The sequence below is a fragment of the Corapipo altera genome, unplaced genomic scaffold (assembly GCF_003945725.1).
Source record: "Corapipo altera isolate COAL_440 unplaced genomic scaffold, ASM394572v1 68, whole genome shotgun sequence".
NCBI lineage: Eukaryota > Metazoa > Chordata > Aves > Passeriformes > Pipridae > Corapipo > Corapipo altera.
The window spans coordinates 1,464,168-1,487,069 of NW_020884919.1; the positions used below are offsets into that span (position 1 = coordinate 1,464,168).

Genomic DNA, 22,902 nt, shown 5'->3' on the forward strand with positions numbered 1-22,902 from the left:
GGTGTTGGCCAAGCAGAACGCGGACACCATGAACAAGGTGAGTCCTGATTCCAGTTTCCCAAGTGTTGAATTCCCTCAGATAAATTCTCCTTTTGTTAATGTTGTCTCCACCTGACTAAACACAGAACTCTGTATCCCTGCTATATTTCAGAGTATCACAGAATGGTTTGGTTAGAACAGACCTTAAAGATCATTTCGTTCCAACCTCCTGCCATGGGCAGGGATACCTTACACTAGAAAAGTTCCTGTAATTTTAATTAATATGCTCTGTGTTTTTCCTTGATTTCTGAGATATTACCCCGTTTAGAAAGCAATATTAATCTCTTCCTGTTTTCTTCCTCAGCGTTTATACACTGAAGCCTGGGATAAAGACAAGACCTCGATTCATGTCATGCCTGACACCCCAGAAATCCTGCTGGCCAAACAAAACCGAGTGAACTACAGTGAGGTGAGTGAAGTTGGAGAGGGGAGACAATTAAAGGGTTTCTGGCAAGTACAATCTTGTCATCTCTGGCTTTCAGTCGATAGTAGAATAATATTGGCAAGTTGTTCAGTGTCAGAAATTGCCAGTTCCAGTGCTGAAATCAGATTTCTTCTTTCACTGGAGTTTATCTCCTAGGTATCTAATTGGCCTTTTAAAAGATATTTGCTACCATAAATGCAAAATCATTTATATAGCGAGTTGTGAAATAAATAATTTAACTTTTAAAATGTTCCTTTCTTTACCGTCCCTACATGCTTTCCATTTTCCAAGGGTCTTTAATATAATTACAAGGTCTTTGAAATCTGCATTTTTTTTTTTATTTTCTAGAGAACAATATCGAAGTGGCTTGAAGATTAACAGCATTGTTTAGGGACTTCATTTTTTCTATTACAGAGTTGTGCTTAACTGAAGCATAATTTTGCCTTAGGAACTAAAATGTGGGGTTTTTTTCTCACAGAAAATGTACAAACTGGCCTTGGAGGAATCAAAGAAGAAGGGCTATGATCTGCGTTTTGATGCCATTCCCATTCAATCTGCCAAAGCCTCCAGAGAGATTGCCAGTGATGTAAGCAGGTTTTATTATTTCCAGATGGATTTGGGAATGGAAAAGGATCAGAATGTTTGTTCTGTTGTCTGTTAATGTCATATTTCATAGAATAACTAATATTGAAGTCTATCTTCATTGTGATTCTACCACATGCCTTCAGTGCATAAAAAGGAATGGGTAGCCAGTATTTTATGCATGAGGTTTATATCACTGTAATAAATAAATAGGATAATGTGAGGATTATTTATATGTCCCCTGTAATAGTTCCATTTATGTCCATGGATGTTTAAGTAGGATGATCAAAAAGATATCTGTGCTAGAGTTAGTCAAGGTAATTTCTGATTCAGAATAGCAAATACTTTAAAATCTCTCCCCAAAAGAGACATATTAGCAAATCAATTCTAGAAGTTCAAATGCTTGGTTTTTTCCAGTGGAAAAATATATTCTGTAAAAGTGTCATACTGACATTCAAAATGTCTCAGTACCGAACCAGGAAAAAAATATATGCAATGACTAGGACAGGTTTTGATAGAGGATGAGGCTCCTTCTTTTTCTATCAAGATTGGTATTTAAATGCCTTGTGTTTTTGTTCTGTATTTCAGTACAAGTACAAGGAAGGGTATCGGAAGCAGCTGGGCCACCACATCGGGGCCCGCAACATCGAGGACGACCCCAAGATGATGTGGTCGATGCACGTGGCCAAGATCCAGAGTGACAGGGAGTACAAGAAGGACTTTGAGAAGACCAAGACACACTTCAGCAGCCCCGTGGACATGCTGGGAGTGGTGTTGGCCAAGAAGTGCCAAGTGTTGGTGAGCGACATCGACTACCGGCACTACCTGCACCAGTGGATCTGCCTGCCCGACCAGAACGACGTGATCCACGCTCGGCAAGCCTATGACCTGCAGAGTGATGTGAGCAAATCCTTACATTTGTAATCATTATTGAAGATACAGGGTCTTCTACACTCTTAATTTTTCAAGTGTACATTATATGCCTTAGTCGCTTCGTCAGATTTGTTGGTGGAGGTGAAATGTTCATTACATCATCAAATTTGTTTAATTTCATTTCCTTTGTTCTTAACCTGAGGTGTAATTTTGTTTCATCAAATTTATGATTAATTGTATTCCTCAGTCCTTAACCTGAGGTGTAATTTGTGTATAACTCTGGTATTTGTGGCGTGCTCCAATAACTCCATTCTTTTTGTTATTTTGCTTCATCTTCAAAAATAACAAGTGTTTTCAAAACCATATCCTGCCACCAGAAACACACACAGTTGTTCATATTGACTAAGGTGTGCTTATTTATAGTTATTTTAATTCTGAATCACACTTGCACCTAGAGAACGGGCTTTCAAATCTTTTCAGGCTGTTTACAAATCAGACCTGGAATGGCTACGAGGTATTGGATGGGTTCCTATTGGTTCCTTGGAAGTGGAGAAAGCCAAGAGAGCTGGAGAAATCCTGAGTGACAGGAAGTACCGTCAACCTGCAGACAAAATCAAATTTACCAGTGTGACAGACTCCTTGCCCATGGTCTTAGCCAAGCAAAATGCTGAGATAATGAACAAGGTGAGCTGTTGTTTTTTTTTGTCTAAATCACCAGTATTACCAGCTGATAGAACTTGTTGATGAGGTGAAAAATACAACATACAAAGTCAGACTGAAGACTTTTGCTGTGGACTTAAAATGAATGTCCAAATTCAGCCACTGAACAGGAAAGCTCTTATTTTAGGGCTCTCTGTCTGAACTGAGCACTTGGTAAAAATGTACAGAAAAAAGTCACCTAAATCACATTTTTTTTAACAGTACTGCTGAATGATGAACAAGTTATGAGGAAACAGCTGAAGTTCTCTGGAAGTGAAGTTTCTGGAATGTATCTCAGAGCTGGAGGATAAAATCACTAAGTACCTCCTCCTACTCCTTTTTAAGGAACAGAATCAAACAACTTATATAGATACAGCAGAATAATGAATACAGTTTTCCTCATACAGCAGTTTCTCAGCAATTCAAAATCAACCAATTGCTGCACCAACTTAGCTTGAGAAATAAGGACAAAGTTTCCTTCTTGAGCTGTTCAGTCAGAACCTTTGCTGAATCAGGGTATTTTATTGCTTGAACTACCCATAGCCATCTGTAAAATAATTTATTTGGACAAATGTATTAGTTTGGTTATATATCTGTATATAGTTCTCCTTCAAGGTTACTTTTCTATCATGGATATATTTTTTATCACTGCTGGTTTCAAATCTGTGGTGTTTCCATCATGACACACATAAAGGAATGTTTCTAAAGGACTGTTTTCCTCTCTTGTAGCGTTTGTACACAGAAGCCTGGGATGCAGACAAAAAAACCATCCATGTCATGCCTGACACACCAGATATTCTGTTAGCCAGGGCCAATGCAGCCAATGTCAGCAAGGTAAGAACATTTACACATTTACTAAGCTAAGGGAAATTCAGAATTAAGGAAGCATTTCTTTAACTATAAAGAATTACACATTGATGAAAATTTTGAGAAAAAAGTATGAAATGTAGAAACCCCTTGTTAAATATCAGTAAGCCATTTTCTGTCTTCTCTTGTGTAGAAACTTTATGTACAAGCCTGGGAAGAGGCCAAGAAGAAGGGTTATGACATGAGAGCGGATGCAATTCCAATCCAAAGTGCCAAGGCATCGAGAGATATCGCGAGTGACGTACGTTCTTCCTCATGCATTTTCAGTTACCTGGAAAACAGGAATATGTTTCTTTGTGATCAGCAGCAATATGAAATTATGGGAAATTCACCCCAGCTTCTGCTAATACTTCTTTTTGTGTTTCTTAGTACAAATACAAACAAACCCATGAGAAGGAGAAGGGGCACTACATCGGGCTCCCCAGTGCCAAGGACGACCCCAAGCTGGCGTTGGCCGCGCGGGCCATGGCGCTGCAGAGCGACCGCCTCTACAGGAAAGGCTACCACGATTCCAAGACCCAGATCCACATTCCCGTGGATGCCCTGTCAGTGCAGGCAGCCAAGGAGTGCCAGACACTGGTCAGTGACATTGACTACAAGCAGTACCTGCACCAGTGGACGTGTCTTCCTGACCAGAACGATGTGATCCACGCACGGCAGGCCTACGACCTGCAGAGCGACGTGAGTGGGACTTACTTTGGAAAGCTTTGTGGCTCTGTTTGATAGTGACTGGCCAAATATCCTCTCAAATGCACATTCATGAGCCTGCACTCTGTCCTGCTATGTTTATTTTGTCCTTTCCAAATCAGCAGTGCTTTCAGCCTGGGGGCCAAAAATATTCTGGGTGGTTCATAAGGAGGCTGTGTTTCCTTGGGCTGCTATAGAATGTTTGCTTGCAGATTATGCCCCTGGTTTGCACATATTAAGTGTCTTAAAAGTATCTTTGTTGCTGTGAAAATCAGGGGGTTTGCTGTGTGTGGAAAGCAAACCTGATACATCATAGTGTCATTGGCTGTTTGTTGTGTAACTGTGTGAGAAGGAATTTGGGGAAAGCTTTATGGGAAGTCCCTGCACAGAGTTAGAACCACAGAATTCCAGAATGGTTTGGGTTGGAAGGGACCTTAAAGATCATCTCATTCCAGCCCCCAAGGTCAGGGACACCTTCCAGTAGAACAGGTTACTCAGAGCCTCATCCACACTGGTTTTGAACATCTCCAGGGATGGAGAATCCAGAACCCTTCTGGGCATAAAGAGTTGTCTGTGCAATGCCAGTAACCCTTGGTTTGTTTGCAGCACGTGTACAAGTCCGACCTGGAATGGTTGAGAGGCATTGGCTGGCTCACAGAAGGGTCTGTGGACGTGGTGAAAGCCAAGAAGGCCCAGGAGCTCCTCAATGACCGGTTGTACCGCACGCGGCCCGAGCAGCTCAAGTTCACCAGCATCACTGACTCCCCTGACATTGTCCTGGCCAAGACCAACGCCATGCAGCTCAGCGATGTAAGCTCACCTTGCACTTCCCTTTCACTTATGGAGTGGCATTTCTTCTCTTTGTGGTGGGCAGTAGAATTGGGAATTAGTCACTGGAATTACCCAAAAATTCCCGTTGGTGTTTTAACCCCCACGGTGAAATGCCATTTTTCTTCCTTTCTGCTCAGCGTCTGTATCGTGAGGCCTGGGATAAAGACAAGACACAGATCTCTGTGCCTTCTGACACTCCTGTAATGCTGCAGTCCAAAGTCAACGCTCTCAACATCAGCAATGTAAGAGAATTAAATGAAATGCTTGTGCAGTGTTAGAAAGTTAACAATGACAGTTGTTCTTCCAGTTTTTGGCCTGTGTGGTTTAGGTTTTGCTGTAAATGGTGATGCACAAAAACCATTTTCTAATGTGCTTGTAAACAAGAAATTACATCCAGGGGCTCTTTAGGCTGAGAGGTTGTGAGTTTGTGAGCAAACTCCAAAGTTCAAAGCAAACTCTCCGTGGAAGAGTTTTTGGAGTTTGCAGACTCCTCAACCCTGACAGGTTTTGCACCTGCTTTAAGTCTTGAGTTTTCTCTTAAGACTCTTGACAGGATCATTATTGTAACCCTGCCAGTCACAGGGGGCAAACAGGGTAATTCCCAGGGAAGTAGGTTTCGAGGGAAGGAATTTGTACCAGAGAGACTTGGTTGTGTTTGACAGAGGTGATTCATTTCCTTTGCAGAAACATTATCAGAAGGCCTGGGATGAGGCCAAGGCAAAGAGCTATGACCTAAGAGCTGATGCCATTCCCATCAAACAAGCCAAGGCCTCCAGGGACATTTGCAGTGAGGTACAGTCCTCTGTACCCCCCTAATGTGGGGGTGGTGTCTGTCTCTGTGTCCAGCTCAGCAGAACTGAGCGAGGTTCAGTTTGAGAGCTTGGGAAGCTGCAAACCCTTTTATTTGGTGGTCTGTCCAGGTGAGCAATGAGTGACTGCTTGTGTTACCTCTGCACTTCTAGTACAAGTACAAAGAGACCCACGAGAAGCAGAAGGGGCACTACATCGGGCTCCCCAGTGCCAAGGACGACCCCAGGCTGGCGTTGGCCGCGCGGGCCATGGCGCTGCAGAGCGACCGCCTCTACAGGAAAGGCTACCACGATTCCAAGACCCAGATCCACATTCCCGTGGATGCCCTGTCAGTGCAGGCAGCCAAGGAGTGCCAGACACTGGTCAGTGACATTGACTACAAGCAGTACCTGCACCAGTGGACGTGTCTTCCTGACCAGAACGATGTGATCCACGCACGGCAGGCCTACGACCTGCAGAGCGACGTGAGTATCTCTAGAGGGGTGGTGGTTGCTACTCTTGATGTTTAATATATTGCAATCTTGATGGTTTGATATTATACAGTTACAACAGATTTATCTTTAAACTGTTTTCTTGAATTTTTTGTATTCTGCTCTTTTTCACCTTTAAAAAGCCTTCATTTTTCCTCTAATTTTTATAAAACTTTAGTTGGTATCTGCTGCGTTACATGTGCTTTGGAGAGGATGAAGGATTTGTCTCTCTTGCTTTGGTGGGACTTAGGAGTAAAAGCTATTTGCTGCCTGAAATCAGGTGGCTTTTGTTACTCCTGTTTATTTGAGTCAGCTGGAAATATATTTAATTGGAAAAAACAGTGTAAGGTACAGGTGAAATGTTTTAGTGGCTGATTGAGCAGGAGGTGTCAGTGCAGCTGGTTTCCTGACTTGGCTTTGCTGCTTACCAGTCAACCTCAGTCACTGTTCCACTATTCCAGTTCTGAGCTTTGAGGTGAGATTCATGTTCCTTGCTTTTTGACTTGCCAAATTTCCTGGTGGGCATCTTGGTTTTTTTTGTTTGGACTTGTATATTGTTGAAATGAGGAGTCTTTTAAAATCTTAATAGTCGTCACCATTAGCAACAATTCATTTAATTTGTTTCCCCTCTATTTAACTCCACAAGGTTTAGAAGGTGTTAAGAAAGGAACTACTTAAAACCTGGTTCCCAGATTTAATTTTACTTATTACAGTGGACATCTCTTGTATGTAAAAAGGATTGATCTATCTCTAGCTAGATGTAAAACATATACTGCTTTCTATAATGTAAAATAATGAAGACAGTAATTTTAAACACAAGGCTTTTCTTTTCCATGTCTCATTCAGGCTGTGTATAAGGCAGACCTGGAGTGGCTCCGTGGAATTGGCTGGTTGCCCAACGAGTCTCCAGAGATTAAGAGAGTGAAGAATGCCCAGGATCTCCTGAGCGACAACGTGTACCGGACACCCATCGACAGCGTGAAGTTCACCAGTGTGGTGGATTCCCCAGACGTTGTCCTTGCTAAAACAAACGCTGAACAGCTCAGCATCGTATGTAGCAACCTCCTTAAGTTCTTAAAGGGAGAAATCTCACTGCTAAAATATAGAATCAGTCAGTGGCATTTTAAGTTCAATGCTTTTCCAAGCTTTTTATTCTTTAGAGATGATAATTCAGCAGAGATCTGTGGGATTTTATGCTGTTGACAAGTGAAATTCCATCATTATAATATAAAATAAACTGTTTTAACAGCCAAAATACAAAGAAGCCTGGGAAAAGGACAAGACCATGATCCATATTATGCCAGACACACCTGAAATCAACCTAGCCAAGGCTAATGCTGTTAATTATAGCCAGGTATGCTTATCATTGTTTTCTGCATTTTCTACTTTCTACATTATTTCTATTACATTCTACTATTCTCTACATTTCTCTAAAATAGTATGTGTATCCTATGAATTATGTCATTCTAAGATGTTGCCTCCAAAGCTGAAGACTAAGTCACACAAGTCTCATTGAAGTCTGTCCTCATACAGGGCTTGCAACATTCCCTTCCCTCTGCTGAGTGTCCTTAAAGGATTTAGATATTTTAAAATAAATTCTTGCATAAAGCTGGTTAAAAATTATTATTATCATGCACCATTCAGGTAATATTTTATTGAAATAGATGTGAGCCTAAGGCATATAAATATTTTCTAAACTTTTACAAACACCCTTCTGTACTTTAAGTGTTGCAAAACTTGTTGCAGGCCCTGTGCATGTTTTAAAGGCAGTGAAACTTCCAGCATAATTTATGGCTGGGAGCAGGAGTCATGCCCAAAAAAATTCATTGGTATTTCAGCACACAGGTGGCAGGAGCTCTGTGTTTCTTTAAAGGCAAATGGCAGAGCATTCAGCATATGTGTGGCATTTTTCTGTCTCTTCAGAAAATGTATAAAGGAGCTTGGGATGAGTTGAAGTCGAGCTACGATTTGAGAGCGGACGCAATCCCCATCAAGACAGCCAAGGCTTCCAGAGAGATTGCCAGTGATGTAAGTGCCAAGAGACATCTGGATCTTCACGTGCTCTAGGAACTATTTATGATAACTGTTATAATGGTGACCTGTGCTCTGTCCCCAGTACAAATACAAACTGGAGCACGAGAAGCAGAAGGGACATTACGTTGGAGTTCCGAACGCCAAAGGAGACTCGAAAATCCAGTTTGCCCTTGATGTAGCCAAAGTTCAGAGCGAACGAGAGTACAAGAAGTACTTTGCCAAGTTGAGGACCCAGTGCCACCTCCCAGTGGACATGATGTCCATCGTGGCAGCCAAGCACGGGCAGACTCTGGTCAGCGACGCCGATTACCGGACGTACCTGCACCAGTGGATCTGCCTCCCAGACCAGAACGATGTCATCCATGCCAGGCAGGCCTACGACCTCCAGAGTGATGTAAGATATCATGAAAACATCCCTTAATGCAGTAATAAGTTGTGTCTTCTTCTTTTGCTTCAGCAATAAATAGTGGGAACCTGCTGAACTCAGAGAATTGGCTTTGCTCTATGTTAGGAGTACAAAATATATACCACTTACGTTTTGCCAAGTTTAAAGGGTGATAAATTCAGATACAGTGCTCATGTTGGAATTATTGCTCTCCTTTTAGCCACTGGAAGTAAGAGCCATTATTTATGGATCTTGCTGGAGCTGTAGCTAACAGCAGGGACCCTATTTTTTTTTCCCAGGCTGTTTATAAAGCTGATTTGGAATGGCTGCGGGGCATTGGATGGCTGCCAAATGATTCCCTTGGAGTCAAGCACGTCAAATATGCTGGAGATCTCTTGAGTGAGGTAACAAAATGGCTTTCAATACTACAATTTTCTTCAGGCTATTAGTCATCCAAAGTATTTGGAATGGTTAAATGCATCAGTTTGTTTTTAATGAAAAAGACAACTGTAGTATTTGCACAACATTCATTGTGCATGGAGAGTTTTCCTTCCATGTAAACCTCCTTGTCTTGAGTCCGTATTCAGAATTGCTGTGTTAGCCAGGAAATATTCCAGGGGGATCTGACTGTCCTTTCCTTTCTTTCCTCTTGCACAGAGAAAGTACCGCACAAAGGCTGAAACTCTTCCCTTCACCGCGGTGGCCGACAGGGTTGATTATGTCACAGCAAAGAACAGTGGGGAGATTCTCAGTGATGTGAGTTTGCTCCCGGGGGTCTGGGCTACGTTTGACTTCTAGGACTATGTACTTAATGTGTTTTGTCTAATAACCCTGCAAATTCGGGGCTTTGTACAGTATTTCATGCATAAATTATGTGTTTTCCAAAGTCTGTGGTGGTGCTAAAAGGCAATTGTTTCTTTCTCTGTTCTAGATTAAATACCACAAAGCCTGGAATGAGGCCAAGTCCAATTATACCCTGACAGATACACCACAGCTGGATATGGCCCGGGAGGCAGCCAGGATTCTAAATCAGGTACATGATCCCTCCTTGACGGTTTCCACTCACATTAATAACTCTTTGAAGGTATTTAGAAAATCTGCTTTATTAAGAACAATGCAAAGGAAGAATTTGTTATTGTTATACTTTAATATAGGTCACATATATAGAATGGTTTGGGTTGGAAAGGACCTTAAAGCTCATCTTGTTCCACCCCCTGCCATGGGCAGGGACACATTCCAATAGACCAGGTTGCTCCAAGCCCTGTCCAACCTGGCCTAGAAATACATATATACGTATATATATATACACACTGTGATAGTTATCAATATAGTAGTGTTGAATTCCTCCTCACTTTTATTTTCCACAGAATTTATATAAGGAAAGCTGGGAGAAAGAAAAAGCCACTGGGTACCTGTTACCTCCTGACTCGGTGCAGATCTCTCATGCCAAGCGCTCGAGCGATGTCCAGAGTGAGGTAATGATTTTTCTCCTTAGAAAAACAAGTGCTTGAAAGCTCGAAATGTTAAAGGCCTTGGGAATACAACAACAGACTTGGAAAGCTTTCAATTTGGGGTAACATCCAGACTTTTCATGAACTACTGTCCTCCAAAGAAATCAGCCATCTTGGTGACAATGGGTTTTAGTGCTATCAATGCTGGAAGGTCAGATTGACCCTTCCACATTCACCCTCTCCAGAAACAGTCCTTTCAAAATCAACTGAGGTGGACTTTCATATTTTATAAATGTTAAAAAATTGAAGTGATAATATGATTCTAATATATGGCTCTGATTTCACTTTTTTGGCATATTATGGAGGCTTCCTCCTTGAAAACCTGTAAGCAGGTACACACTTTACATTTTCAACTTACGCATAATGGATATTAAAATTATTACGTGATTCTTTTTTGGAATATACATTTTATCAAAACAGTGTGATCTAAATACCTTAAATAAACATCCACTCTTCAGATAGTCTCAAATAATTTGTTACAAAAATGAGACTAAATGCACTTATTAGCAAACATTTCCTCTTGTGTTGACAATTTCAGTTGGTTACTGAAAATTGGTAGCATTTCAGTCTAGAAAATGCTATATTTTGAAGTGGGAGGCCTATAAAAAGTAATATTAATGTATGCCTCATATTTTTATCTGGTCATGTACTGAAAACCTAAGGCTGCGTCGGACAACTCTCTGTCTCATCTGCTTTGTGTAGCTGTTCCCAGGTTAGAACCAGACTGGGCACAATCAGCAATGATTTATCCCTATTTCTCCCCTCCTCCATCAGCTGAAATACAAAGCTGAGTATGTGAAGCAGAGAGGTCACTACGTTGGCGTTCCCAAGATGAGGGATGACCCCAAGCTGGTGTGGTACGAGCACGCGGGCGAGATCCAGAACGACCGCCTGTACAAATCCGACTACAACAAAACCAAGTCCAAAATCCACATCCCTGTGGATGCCATGGCAGTTGTGGCAGCAAAGGAAGGTCAGAACTTGGTCAGTGATGTTGACTATCGCCAACACCTGCACCAGTGGACGTGTCTTCCTGACCAGAACGACGTCATCCACGCACGGCAGGCCTACGACCTGCAGAGCGATGTGAGTGATGCTACAGACACACTGGGCCATTCCCACTTAGCATAGTGCATAATTCATCCTGAATTAAATAATTTCCTTCCTTTTCTGTTGTCCTTATGACTCAGAACGTTTACAAATCCGACTTGGAATGGCTCCGTGGCATTGGTTGGATCCCTCTGGATTCGGTGGAGCACAAGAAAGTGAAGAATGCCCAAGAATTGATAAATAAGGTAAGAGAGAATATTTCAGCAGTGGCACAGTGAGCACTACTTTCTCATGCCCAGTGTTTAAGATGTTATTTCATCTCTTTGCAGAGATCATACACCAAAGAAGCCCTGGATAACTTTTCCAAATACACCAGTGTGGTTGACACTCCTGACATTGTGTTGGCGAAGATGAACTCTGTCAACCAGAGTGATGTATGGACTGTTTCTTATACTAGAAGCTTATATACAAGAATTAGTAGATGATTTAATTGCTTTTGCTAAATTATCCTATGTTTAGCCCTATATGTGTGTGTGAAAATGCTACTTCATTAATAATGGGCTTTACTGGGATAAATAAATTTAGTAAGAAGTGATATAAATGAACAACAAAATATTCTAGCCAAAATAATTTAGCATTTTTCTGTAGAAGGATATAGCATGTGACTGATTTAGACTTTACATAGGTTTTGCTTATGGTAGTTAAAAAATTGAGTCTTGTTCTCAGGATATGCATAAGAGAAAATTAATGTCTACTTCCAGCAGTTGGACTAGTTGGAATGATGTACTTCTCCCGTGGATTTGACACTGTGTTTGTTTTCTTTTTGTAGCTAAAATACAAAGAAACCTTTAACCTTGAGAAAGGCCAATATATCGGGTCTGACGATACTCCTGCGCTGCACCACGCCAAGGACATGTCCTTACTCCACAGTGAGGTAGGATCCCAAAAATGTCCACCTCATCCCTGATTTCTTTGTTTATAATGCAGCAGAATGTGGAGTGGACTTCAGGAAACTGTTCTGCTGTTTCTGTCAGAGGTCTACTGGGTGGCACTGAGAAAGTTATTTAATTTCCAGGTTTGGATCACTGGAATCAGGATAATTTCTTTCCTTTTTGAACTGATCTTAAAGCACAGCTGGGTGGTCTTTGGAAGTAGGAATAGTAGTAGTAGAGTTTGTGGGACAAAACCAATTTATAATTCCATCCAATAATCGCTACCTTGACTACTGATGAAATTCACAGTTATTTTTTTTATAAGAAAGGAAAATTATAGATTACTTACATTATTAAACAGTTAACTTTTGAGTAGTTTCACTGATTTTAATGGGAAACCTCTGTTTTTTGAAAATATAAGTGACCACTCATTCATACAAGTAGAAACTTCATAATTCAATCTGAAGGTAAATATATTTAATATTTAGCATAATAAGATGCATTAGAAAAGTGCCACTGACACAGTTAATGTTTCTATAATAAACACCAATATTACTTACAGATTTTTCACAATTTTGATCACATATCTATAAAATTATCAATCTCAGTTCTATACTGCCCTTTTAAACAAGAGTTCATATCTACATTTTGGATATTTTTGTTACTCTTCTGGATATAAATGTAATAAAGAAAGCAGAAATCAGCTCACATTTGTGCTCAGGTACGGAACACTTACTCTGCTTGCCTTACACTGAATAAGTGTTCAAAATGAACGTTAATTTATTTTCTTGGGAACCACTCCATCAAAATAATCACATTCCACGTGTGTTTCTCGGAAGGTATAATTGATTTTTTTTTATTTTTTTTTTTAACAAAACCTGTATGTGCTTTGTCTAGAAACTTTATAAAAAGGCTTGGGAGCTCAGCAAGCCCATTGGATACACTCTGGATGAGAAGTACGTGCCTCTCGTTGGAGCCAAACACGCAAACGATATCAACAGTGAGGTCAGCAATTCTCCATCCTTTCCCTTTTTTTCCCCCATCTTTCTGTTAGAATGAACATTAAAACTCCCTCGTGGATATTTTGCAGCGCAAATACAAGGAAATATATGAGAAGCTGAAAGGCCATTACCTGGCTGGGAAGGAAATTGGGGATTTCCCCGCTGTCGTTCACTCCCTGGAATTCCAGAAAATGAGGAGCGCGGTAAGGAGAGAATTATCAGAGCAGATCATCTTCCATTGTCTTTATTTCCCTATTTATTTCACTAATGAAATTCGTTATTTCATTATTCAAACATAAATCCTGCAATGCTTAATAGAATTCTAGAATCACAGGGTCATTAAGGTTGGAAAAGACCTCCAAGGTCAAGCTGGACCCATCAAGTCCGACCTCAACATCAGTCAACGATAACATCAGTCAAAGTGATTCCAACAAGTCTGTGTTTCCTGACTGGTTATTTTATATGTGGGTTAAATAATTGAAGTTGAAATGATTTAGGAGATTAAGGAGGGATTTGTTTAGTTATTAGACAATAATAGAATAGGAAAGGCAGAATAGAATAGGAAATGAAAGACATAGAAAGACATGGAATGAGAAAAAAATAAAGACATAGAATAGGAAGAAAAAAAGACATGGAATGTGAAAAAAATAAAGACAGAATAGGAAGAAAAGAAAGACATGGAATAGGAAGAAAGACATAGAATAGGGAAAAAAAGATTTCTGTTTCAGTTTAAGAATATGAGGAGTAAGAAATTGGGATTCTTTTGCTTTACAAATAAAAGTGTAGATTTTGGGTTGAAATAGGAATTTAAGAACTGGAAAAGTAAGTCCACATGTGGTGTTTTGCTGTTGTCACCACTGCACATACAACAAGTTGTGCAGGGCATAAAATCACTGTAATCTCAAATATTCTGTCTTTAATTAGATGAAAACCATGTTTGTAGCATAGGACTTTTTAAATCTTGAAGTCTTATTCATTTTCTCACCAGCTGTTAAAAGTGCAAGTGAAGAAGGTCATTCTTGTCCTTCCAGAACCTCATCAGAACAAATGGTGATTAACATCAAAGTTAAAATTTCATGCTGTTGAATCCCATGGGAGTTTAGCTACTAAATCCAGAAATCATGTCTCAGATTATGCTGTGGCCTATTAGTCAATGTTATGGAGAAAATAATTCTTATTTCCTCTCCCCCTTTCTCCAATCCTTCCTTTTTAGTTGGCCTACAGAAAGAATTATGAGGACACCAAGAAAAATGTCCATATTCCAAGTGACATGATGAACCACGTGCTGGCCAAGAAGTGCCAGCAAATCCTCAGTGACCTGGAATACCGAAGTTACTTCCATCAGTGGAATTGTTCCCCTGAAGAAAATGATATGATTCACGCCAGAAAAGCCCAGGAGATTCTGAGTGATGTATGTTTATCATTTCTGTAAAATCATAGAATAACCTGAGCTGGAAGGGACCCACAAGGATCATCCAGTCCAACTCCTGGCCTTGCACAGGACACTCCAAAAATCCCACCCTGTCCCTGACAGCGTTGTCCAAACACTTCTTGAACTTATTTGACATTACAGGGGTACTTTAAATGTAATTTTTTCCAAGGTGTTTAAATATGAAATACTTTCAAATATCTTCCATAGTATTTAAATATTAAATTAATAACTGTAGCTTTAGATTCTTAGTAGCACAGTAGCAACCACTGCAGTGATCCTTGTGTATTATAATTGGGAATGCTGTAATTAGCACAGGGGCCAGGACAGCATCCACAGTCCTTCTGGATCCAGTGGGTCTGGAAAAGACTTCTCCTTGTTCATTTGGCATTGTGTGAGCTGAGGGAATGGTCTCTGAGCCATAACATGCTCTCATATTCCATGGTCAGCAGTGTCCCAGCTTGGGCCAATCCACTTTCCTAAGGAAATCTGATGGTGTGTTAATTGCCTGGCTATTACTATGCAGAATTCTTTGATTTAATTCCCCTTGTAAATCCTGTGGGTAAAAATCCTTCAGCAGAGCATGAGATGGTCTCTGTGCTCACATTTAAACTTCCAGATGGATTGGAATTCCTCAGGGATCCTGCTTCAGAGTCAGTGGTGGCCTTTGCTTTGGATTTACACGAGTCAAAGACACTGAATAGAGAAGAAACAAATACTGTCTTTTTATCAGAGAATCCCAGACTGGTTGAGGTTGGAAGGGACCTCTGGAGATCATCCAATCCAACCCAGGTTCACCCAGAGCAGGTTGCACAAGATCATGACCAGCTGGGATTCAAATGTCTCCAGAGAAGGAGTCTCCACATCCTCTCTGGGCAGCCTGTTCCAGTGCTCCCTCAGCCTGAACAATATTCTCAGGAATAATATTAGTTTTCTCCTTTGTTTTCTTCAAGCAGAAGGCAGATTTCTTCCTAACTTAGTGTTCTTTTTACATCCATGTAGGCAGTGTATAAAGATGACTTGAACTGGCTGAAGGGAATTGGATGTTATGTCTGGGATACTCCACAAATCATACAGGCTAAGAAGTCCTATGACCTCCAGAGTCAAGTAAGTTTGTTTGCTTTGAATAAGTTAAATATAATAATAATAATAATAATAATAATAATAATAAGTAGTAGTAGTAGTAGTAGTAGTAGTATTTATAAGACTTGTTTTCTTATGATTCACTGAGATTGACACCTGTTCTAGTCCAGAGCAGAAAGAAATATTTCCTATTACATCAGAAATATTTTGTTAAATCTGTGATAATACAGCTTTTGAGTTTTGTCTGTAGAGACATCACTTCTGATGTTGAAGGAGCAGAATGGAGGGACAGCAAGGTTGTGGGTTTTATCAGTGAGAAGATACAACTTTTTTATTTCTGTGTGGGCAAGATACCTCAGGAAGATATTTCTGTTGTGAAAATAGTGTCTCCTGCCTTGCTGGATGTGCTCTTAACCCACCAGCAATGTATAATTTTCACTGTTCCTTAGTTCAGACTGGCTTTATATTAAGTATTTCTATTTTATGACCTGTCACTTTTAGAATTGGTCTTAACTGAGCTGTAATCCTGAAATTCAGAACTGCTTTTGAAGGAAGCTGGTAGGGAATTCTCAGGTTGTTTTCAGCATTAATGAGTTCTTTTTGTTTTGTTTTTTTCCTTAGATAAAATACACATCTGCAGGAAAGGAGAACTTCCAGAACTTCAGCGTGGTCACAGACACCCCTGTCTATGTGACTGCTCTGCAGAGTGCTTTCAACGCCAGCGACGTGAGAACCCCCCCTTCTCCCACTCCCCATCTTCCTTCCAAGAACTGAAATAATTAACTACATCTGGCTTTCACTTCCAGGTGAAATACAAGGAAGAATTCCATAAAACTAAGGACAAGTACACACCTGTGGCTGAAACAGTGGAGTCTGAAAGAGTTCAGAATTTGAAACATCTTTATAGCAATGTAAGTGTTTCTAAATGTCCTTTTTCCTCTTAAGGTGCTACTTTTATTTTGTTTGTTTGTTGGTTCCCTCTGTCTGAAGGTAAATATCCAAACAAGGGGCTTCTCAAAGCCAGTGATAACCCTCTGCACCACTTGACTGTGGAGAAGATGTTTTCTTTCAGGCAGAGGGTTTATTTTCTAACTATAATTCTAGTCTTGTCAAAATATGTGCATTAGTAAATGGATTCCCTGAATAAAATTACACCTGGACAAAATCAAAACCTCATAGGAGAACAAACATGAATAGTTAGAAAGCATTTGATCACCCTTTATGTGCCCTGTCAAGATTAAACTTGATATTAAGGGAGAGTTACAGGGTCTGAATAAAACCAAAAGGGCTTTTGATTCCTACTGAAGTTTTCTGCTGATTTCTCTTGGTTGTTGGTTATTACTTAGGAAAAGAAATTTGCCACTCACACAGACTTTCTATTTGCCCACAGAATCTCTACAGGAAAGCCTGGGATAAAGTGAAGGCCACTGGATATGCCATACCCTCGGATTCCGTAGCCCTGGCACGTGCCAAGGAGCTGAAGCACAATGCCAGCATTGTAAGTGAATTAAGTGCTTTATTTTTTATCAGGTCATCAGTTATAACAATGAAATCCTTCATGCCCTGCATATACTGTAGGTATAAAAAACTTTTTTTAATATTTCATTTATTTTTTCTTTTCAATTGGGATCTAATATGTATCTGTAGATAAATAGTTTTCTGTGATAATCATTTGGATAATTGTCCTTTGTGGCTTTTTGTCCTGAAATAAAAAAGTCACATTTTAAAGTAATCAAAACTATCTCTTGGAAATGTCTGGTCAGGGGTTTTTTAGTCTGAATTTCATGAGCATCCAGCTCAGAAAAACACCCAAAAAACTTCAAATAATACTTTACTAAGTCTAGGAGAACATCTTATGCTTTACTGAACTGAGGATTATGAGATCACTCCACGGATCTCTTTAAATGAAAGAGCTGGAACAATAATAAATAAATGCCTTATTCTACATCAATTTACTTTTAAAATCTTTTAGTCAGCTGTTATTTTTACAACATGATGGTTATGATGTGCTTCCTCTGCCATTTAAGGTAAAACAGAAAACCCAGATCGTGCTTTAGAACCTTTCTCTGCTTGTTGGACTCAACTAAATATCTTGTTACTGATGACTTTTGTTCCAAAATTACAGTTGTTTGTTGCATTTCTTTGCTCCTGCTCAGGTCAAATACCGTGAGGAATATGACAAGTTCAAAGCACTGTACACAATTCCCAAGGGGGTGGAGGATGATCCCAACACGGAACGGTGCCTCAGAGTTGGGAAGCTCAACATCGATGTAAGTGTTGGCTTTGGGGGTGTGTTCTCCTGATAAATCCATGCTCACCTCAGAAGAGGCTACTCAAAGAACCCACACTGATCCAGGTGTCCCATTTCCACACGTGTTTGGCAGTGGAATTGCTAAATTCTGGAATACACCTACGAATTTAAGCTCTTGACTCAAATGTTACTTTGCTTGCACAGCCAAACCTTTAGTGTGAAGGTGAAACTACACATTCAGCCTCCTTTTAACTCACAAGCAGAATGAAAATTGCCCAAATCTTATTTTATCACCCTTGATAAGTTCTGCAAATTATTTTTAGTGCAGGCAGGGTGTAGATTTTACCACAACCAAAGTGATAGCAATGATTTTCTTTGATTTTACCAACAGTTTATGCTCAGAATCATTAATAATTCTGCTGTAACCCCTCAGAGACTGTACAAAGAGGCCTATGAGAAGACTAAAGCCAAGGTGCACATCGTCCCAGACATGATGGACATCATTGCTGCCAAGGATGCTCAGAAGAAGATCAGCGAGGTCGAGTACCGCACCCACCTCCACGACTGGATGTGCCTCCCAGACCTGCAGGTCAACACCCACGTCCGCATGGTCACCGACCAAGTCAGCGACGTGAGTTCACAAATCTCATCTTCCTGGCTCACCTTCCAAAAGATTCTTGGGTTTCTGCTCTGCTGGAAGAAATGATTCAGCACTTGGAGCGCTCTGAAGCGGCCACTTGACCCCGTTGTGCTGGTTTTGGAACACTTGGCAATGAATGTGTAGTTGAGATGGGGCTTAGTTGCACTGAACCATAGAATCCCAGAATGGTTTGGGTTGGAAGGGACCTCAAAGTCCATCCATTCCCACCCCCTGCCATGGGCAGGACCTTCCACTAGACCCTGTTACTCCAACCTGGCCAAGGACACTTCCAGGGATGGGGAGTCCACAACCTCTCTGGGCAATAATTCCAATAATTTCAGCATTATCACTGTAGGCATTGAGTCATGGCATTACAGTTTTACCAGCTCAGCCATCCCTGTCTGTAAATTGTCCTTTATTTGGTTGAATATGGTGTGGAAACTTTGGAAGTCTGAGAAATTCCCGTTTGTGTGAAGCTTCTATGCACTGGTCAGCCCAGGAGCAGGCCTGGGATCTGTCAGTAAATCAGTGCCCAGTAGGGATATGCAGGTAGTTTTTTTAAAAAATATTTGGCTTTTTAATCTATTGGCCAAATTAAAGTGACGAAGAAACATTATTTAAATTCCAAAATGAATCATTTTGGTTTTTTTAAACAAAAAAGTCAAAGTACTGGAAACCTTAGCTGGCAGTTGTGTTTCAGACTAGCAATAAGGGACTAGATCCCAGTGGAATTCTTACAGATTTTCTCTGCTCTGACACTTTAGGTGATCTACAAGGATGATTTGAACTGGCTGAAAGGCATTGGCTGCTTTGTTTGGGACACCCCAGAAATCCTCCATGCCAAGCAGGCCTATGATCTCCGCAGTGATGTGAGTCAATACACTGATTTTGCTTCTTAGAAGGTTTTTTTTTCACTCCATGGTAGCTTTATTCTACTTCAGATGTAATCTGGAAAATGTTATATATCCTTCCCTACTGAAGTATTCATTAAATAACCAGCCATAATTTCAATATACTTTCTATTTCAATATACTTTCTGTTTCAGTGCTGGTTCACTAATAGAATAGTTCAGTAATAAATAAAGAACATAATAATAAAATAAATTCAATTACTAATGGTTACATTTACTAATTAGAGCTCTTGCATTTCTCTCTGCAGATTAAGTACAAATCTAAGGCAGAAAAGATGAAGAAGGACTTCACTGTGGTCACAGACACCCCTGTCTATGTCCAGAATGTCCTCAGTGCCTTGAATTTAAGTGAAGTAAGTGTTTGTGTCACCTCCCACCCCAATATTCCATATGCCACTACCTCACAAGTACTAGAAATGTGACTTTTAATATGTAATTTTAATAATTTAATTTTAATCAATCGTTGCTGGTTAATTTAATTTTAATCAATCTACAGCTCACTGTAGACACAATCACTAAAATCCTTAATGGCCTGAAGCCAAAAAGCTTCCATCCAGGTCTTATTTCTTCATCCAAACAGTGAGGGAACACCACAACTAGGATTTTTTCTCTTTCCCAGGCTGTGTATCGTGGTGATTACGTGAAGAATGTTAAAGGCAAAATGATTTCTACTGATAAAACCATCGATTTGGAGCGGGCATATAATGCAAACAAGATACAGAGTGAGGTGAGTAGGAAACTTTGGGGTCCACAGGCTTTTTCATACTAAAAAGCAAATTTTTTCTATGTTAATGTCTGGTTTTAGCTTTTCAGATGAAGCCACGTGTCATTGCTTTACAATGCAAGTAGGAAAATATCCTTACTTACTTAACAAGGATGCATTTAATGCAAATATGAGGGAAATCTTTTGCCAGTTGTGATCCACAGGTCTCTGAGGTTGAGATTTTACCCTCAAATGTTACCCACTTTGTCACAAACTCTCTCTCCCTTCTCTTGCAGAATTTGTATCGCTGGGCTGGTGTGAATGCTCTGCCCACTGGCTACAGCCTTCCCACGGATACTCCCAACTTCCAGCATGCAAAACATGTCCAGCACATTGGCAGTGATGTAAGTCCTGGATTAAATCCTTCTGCACCATGGGAATGATCAACAGTCTCAGATAAAAGACTCTCAACTTGGGCAATTATTATCAAAATATAAATTGTCTCAGGAACATGAAATACCTTATTAGATGCAAGAGAAATGTAATATAGTAAATGTAATATATATATAAATGTAATATATTATTAATCTTGGGCCATATGATAAAGGTATTTAACTCAGATATAGCTACATCTCACTTATTTCTCCCTAAAAATCTGGCTCTTTATGCAGCACAAACTGCTCTCAGAAGTGCAGTGTAAGTAGAACCACAATCAAATTTAGATTGTCTATGTTTTTTCCACTTTATAGCTGAAATATAAAGAAGCCTATGAACACATGAAAGCCAAAGGTTATACTCTGGGGCCTAAAGATGTTGGCTTTGAAACTGCAAGGAAAGTGAATCAAGTCATTAATGAGGTACAGTAAATATATGTATTTGCTTTCAGTTGTATTTGTAGGGCCCAAAATCCGAATGGGGGCAGTACATTGGCTGGGAAGTTGTTCTTTGAGGCTTGTAAGACTAGTTTAGATAAATATCCATCAGGAATGGCAAGGAATCATTAATACAGGGTAAAACTGTTATCATAATATAAAATTGCAGCCTAATTTTATTGGCCAATCTGCTGCTGTGTGGTTAAAGTTGAATAGAAATTATTAGTATCTGTATGACTTTGGGTCTCTATAGTTTTAGTTTTCGTATGTCTTTACTCACTCCTTTGATCATTGGCTTTAATAGGATGAAAATTAAATATACATATTTACATGTTTTTAGGATTAGAACCTGAGATTCTCCATGAACTATTTACTTTATAAAGATTAAAGGTGCTGCTGTTGAAAACAGTTGTGGAAAATCTTTACCTGGTTAGAAAACAGTGTGTTTGTGTCAGGAGTGCTTCCACTGTGCCAAACTGCTTTGCTGTTCCAGTGTTATAAAATGTGCTAAAACGCTTGAAACTGTGTTAAAATCTTTCAAAACATGTTAAAATGTAGGATGTTGTCTCTTCTGCCACAGAGGCTTTACAGGGCAACGTACCACAAGACCAAGGACAAGATCCACACCACTCCAGACACCCCCGAAATCCGGCAAGTCCGAGCGACCCAGGAAGCCGTCAGTGATGTAGGTGCCTTCCCAACAGCACAAGCAGAGAGACTTTAGATTATCCAGTGACCAAACATGTGAAATGCTGCTTTTCTCTTTGTCTTTCAGCTGATCTACAAGTCAGATTTCTTCAAGATGCAGGGCCACCTGATCTCCCTGCCCTACACCCCCCACGTGCTGCACTGTCGCTACGTTGGGGACATCACAAGTGACGTGAGTGACTCCTGCTCAGGTGTTGGAAAAACACTAATAAAACGTGTTTTATGCTTAAAGTGGGATTTTCCTTCTCTCATTTCCATTCTATTCTGTATTAAATGAGTGTTTTATCACTGTGTTTAGGGGCTGGTTGACTGTTGATTTTTCTTTCTCTCACAGAATAAATACAAAGAGGACCTGAGGTGGTTGAAGGGCCTGGGTTGTTTCCTGTATGACACCCCTGACATGGTCCGTGCTCGTGAGCTCAAAAAGCTTTGGGTAAGAGTTTTTTTTCTTCTGGAACCACCTATAACAACATTTGATTTATTTCTGTGCATTCAGGAAGGTAAATACTTATTACCCATGAAAATGAGCAAAGACCTGTGACAGAATTTCTTGCCATGCAGCCAATCAGTTGTTTCAAAGCACTGCCAGCTTACACTAAACATTTCCTTGACACTGTAAAATTTCTTTTCCTACCAGGAATAGTAAAAGCTGCCTAAATAAAACTGCTTTTCCTTTCCAGTCTAATTACATATACACTGGTACTGCAAAGAAGATGTGGGCCAAATTCAACGTGGTGTTGGATACTCCTGGATACAGAGCAGTTCAGGAGCTAAAAACCCATTTAAGTGAAGTAAGTTCTATGTTATTTTTGTACAAGTTCATAGCTATAATTAACCTCTCCCTGTTGGGTTTTTTTTTCTGAAATAGATGAAATGTTTTAATTGCAAAGCTGTTAAATGAACATGTGTAACAGAAGAAATAATTCATGGGCCTGTCTTTTTTTCCAGCTGGTTTACAGAGCTGCAGGCAACGAGCTGAAGACAAAATACACTTCCATCCTGGACACACCTGACTTAAAAAGAGCCAAGGAAGGACAAAAAATACAGAGCCAGGTGAAAAACTTATATTCATGAAAAAACAATCAGGGAGTCCCTCTTAGCAAAATCTTTC

The 22,902-nt window shown here is 40.1% G+C and overlaps 1 protein-coding gene across 1 annotated transcript in view; it reads left to right on the plus strand.

Moving 5' to 3' along the window:
- Positions 1-22,902, plus strand: part of NEB (nebulin) — a 99,062-nt gene that overhangs the window by 40,096 nt on the left and 36,064 nt on the right. The window contains exons 36-78 of the mRNA XM_027656241.1: positions 4-37; positions 344-448; positions 942-1,049; positions 1,634-1,945; positions 2,399-2,602; positions 3,347-3,451; positions 3,618-3,725; positions 3,854-4,165; positions 4,778-4,981; positions 5,140-5,244; positions 5,687-5,794; positions 5,965-6,276; positions 7,129-7,332; positions 7,532-7,636; positions 8,206-8,310; positions 8,399-8,710; positions 9,001-9,105; positions 9,359-9,457; positions 9,633-9,734; positions 10,069-10,176; positions 10,987-11,298; positions 11,403-11,507; positions 11,592-11,696; positions 12,092-12,196; positions 13,092-13,199; positions 13,285-13,398; positions 14,409-14,606; positions 15,627-15,731; positions 16,329-16,433; positions 16,514-16,618; positions 17,098-17,205; positions 17,864-17,977; positions 18,392-18,589; positions 19,363-19,467; positions 19,757-19,861; positions 20,128-20,235; positions 20,508-20,615; positions 20,961-21,068; positions 21,664-21,768; positions 21,859-21,963; positions 22,126-22,224; positions 22,472-22,582; positions 22,740-22,844. Coding sequence (XP_027512042.1) covers positions 4-37; positions 344-448; positions 942-1,049; positions 1,634-1,945; positions 2,399-2,602; positions 3,347-3,451; positions 3,618-3,725; positions 3,854-4,165; positions 4,778-4,981; positions 5,140-5,244; positions 5,687-5,794; positions 5,965-6,276; positions 7,129-7,332; positions 7,532-7,636; positions 8,206-8,310; positions 8,399-8,710; positions 9,001-9,105; positions 9,359-9,457; positions 9,633-9,734; positions 10,069-10,176; positions 10,987-11,298; positions 11,403-11,507; positions 11,592-11,696; positions 12,092-12,196; positions 13,092-13,199; positions 13,285-13,398; positions 14,409-14,606; positions 15,627-15,731; positions 16,329-16,433; positions 16,514-16,618; positions 17,098-17,205; positions 17,864-17,977; positions 18,392-18,589; positions 19,363-19,467; positions 19,757-19,861; positions 20,128-20,235; positions 20,508-20,615; positions 20,961-21,068; positions 21,664-21,768; positions 21,859-21,963; positions 22,126-22,224; positions 22,472-22,582; positions 22,740-22,844 — 5,998 coding nt within the window. The remainder of the gene's footprint in view (positions 1-3; positions 38-343; positions 449-941; positions 1,050-1,633; positions 1,946-2,398; positions 2,603-3,346; positions 3,452-3,617; positions 3,726-3,853; positions 4,166-4,777; positions 4,982-5,139; positions 5,245-5,686; positions 5,795-5,964; positions 6,277-7,128; positions 7,333-7,531; positions 7,637-8,205; positions 8,311-8,398; positions 8,711-9,000; positions 9,106-9,358; positions 9,458-9,632; positions 9,735-10,068; positions 10,177-10,986; positions 11,299-11,402; positions 11,508-11,591; positions 11,697-12,091; positions 12,197-13,091; positions 13,200-13,284; positions 13,399-14,408; positions 14,607-15,626; positions 15,732-16,328; positions 16,434-16,513; positions 16,619-17,097; positions 17,206-17,863; positions 17,978-18,391; positions 18,590-19,362; positions 19,468-19,756; positions 19,862-20,127; positions 20,236-20,507; positions 20,616-20,960; positions 21,069-21,663; positions 21,769-21,858; positions 21,964-22,125; positions 22,225-22,471; positions 22,583-22,739; positions 22,845-22,902) is intronic.